This window comes from Phytophthora parasitica (assembly GCF_000247585.1).
Source record: "Phytophthora parasitica INRA-310 unplaced genomic scaffold supercont2.81, whole genome shotgun sequence".
Classification (NCBI taxonomy): Eukaryota; Oomycota; class Peronosporomycetes; order Peronosporales; family Peronosporaceae; genus Phytophthora; species Phytophthora nicotianae.
Genome location: NW_008649067.1, coordinates 9,531 through 11,414, shown reverse-complemented (window position 1 = coordinate 11,414; position 1,884 = coordinate 9,531). Strand labels below are relative to the sequence as shown.

General features: G+C 51.2%; 2 protein-coding genes across 2 annotated transcripts in view; one reads left to right on the top strand and one right to left on the bottom strand.

Annotated features, from left to right (window-relative positions):
- PPTG_18143 (hypothetical protein) overlaps nucleotides 1-830 on the top strand; it is a 4,267-nt gene extending 3,437 nt beyond the window's left edge. Inside the window, exon 2 of the mRNA XM_008916255.1 lies at nucleotides 10-830. Within this exon, the coding sequence (XP_008914503.1) occupies nucleotides 10-591 (582 nt within the window). The 3' untranslated portion in view covers nucleotides 592-830. The remainder of the gene's footprint in view (nucleotides 1-9) is intronic.
- PPTG_18142 (hypothetical protein) lies at nucleotides 736-1,641 on the bottom strand (the record flags this gene model as incomplete). The annotated part of the gene is made up of 1 exon (XM_008916254.1): nucleotides 736-1,641. The coding sequence occupies one exon, from the start codon at nucleotides 1,639-1,641 to the stop codon at nucleotides 736-738; it is 906 nt and encodes a 301-aa protein (XP_008914502.1).
- Nucleotides 1,642-1,884: the final 243 nt, after the last annotated feature.

The following is a 1,884-nucleotide window of genomic DNA, read 5'->3' as shown; positions in this document are numbered from 1 at the left end:
CTCATCGAGCGCTTCTACGACCCCGTGGCTGGTGAGGTGTTACTGGACGGCCACAACATCAAGGACCTGAACCTGGGTTGGCTGCGTAGTCAGATTGGTCTGGTGGGTCAGGAGCCCACGCTGTTCATCGGAACCATCGCTGAGAACATCTCGTACGGCTTGGCAGAGCAGCCGAGTCAGCAACAGATCGAGGAAGCTGCCAAGATGGCCAACGCGCACGATTTCATCACGCAGTTCCCGGACGGCTACGACACTCAGGTGGGTATGAAGGGTGAGCAGTTGTCGGGAGGCCAGAAGCAGCGTATTGCCATTGCTCGAGCTATTCTGAAGAATCCGGACATCTTGCTACTGGATGAAGCCACGAGTGCTCTGGACTCGGAGAGCGAGAAGGTGGTGCAGGAGGCTCTGGATAAAGTGATGGCGTTGAAGCGACGGACCACCATCGTCATTGCTCACCGGTTATCGACGATTCGCCGCGCTGACAAGATTTGTGTCGTGAGTGGTGGCAAGATCGCAGAGCAGGGCACTCACCAGGAGCTCCTGCAGCTCAACGGTATCTACGCCAACTTGGTCGAGTCGGCGTCAGCATAGTCAACAACGTGGAAGTTGTGCAACAGATAAACTTTCACGTACACGTGTTGGCAATAATGCTCGGGACGCAAATTGACGCTGCGGCTTGAAGACTACTACGTAGCATACAACAATTAGACTCTCTAGTATATGTCAGAACACCTTCTAAATCAAAGCGTCAGGGTCTTCCTCGCAGAAGACAGAGTAGATCTTTTTCGACAGAGCTCTTTGAGTCCGCGCATCGTGGAGTTTGTCAGCTACGATATCTTCTTTCTGCGCTCGGGAAAGTCTCGGGTCACGATACGCACGCATGAGACTGTCGAAAGTGGGGAAATGATCTAACAGACACTGCGCCTTGTCCTCACTCACACCAGGGATCACTTGAAGCATACGCAGCCACGCGTTGGCGCTTGCACTTGCTGTTCCTCCGCTACGTGTCACTCGAAACGAGTTATACCGAGGCACAGATTCCAGAAGCTCCTCGAGAGCAGTTGCTCGTGATGATGCAACAACCAATTCGCGAGTCAATAAAGCCACGTAGTTCGCCGTCGCTTCAAGATCACACGTGAATTTTGTATGAGCTCCCACATCCATGAACAACTGGAACGCGATTTCTTGCAAGTCTGCGAACGTGATCATCGGAGACGTTGAGATCGCGGCTGTTCCGTTCGTTTTCTTCTTCTTTTGCCGCTTTTTCAACTCAATAAGGGCTCGATCCATGCCTTCAATGATGACAAAGTACTTGGTCGGTTCATCCTCTTGTTGCTGAGATTGCTTTCTCTTGGGCACCAATGTCTGTAAATATTGTACTACGGCGACTAATTCCTTGTAACTTTTCTTCTGTATCATCTCCAGAAATGCATGCGCTTCATAGTAAATCGCACAGCAATAATGCGAGCCACTACTATCCTTTCGTTCCCACCGAATCACCCCCGACAAGATACAATTCAGTGCAGTTGATACGGTGTAAGACACTGGTTTGCCATTGTACACGTGATTCTTCAGTGCATCACGGATCTTGTCGCCCGCTGACGACGTATCCAGCGACTTCTCCATCTGCACCACAGCCATCACCGCAGCTCCAGTACTTTTCACCTGTGAATTTACAGATCTAGACCGAGAAGGCGGAGCTCCTGTTGTATTCCTCGCGGGTGATCGCGTCCTAGTAGGAATATCTTCCGCTACAGCAGTTGTCACTTTCTTCTTTCGTGCGCTTCCACAGCCTCTCGTCGTCACAGAGTGAAGGTCTTTCAGCCGTCCCGATAGTCTTCTAGCCTGCTTCGCTCCTGTTTTATTACTCTTATCTGGGAACAC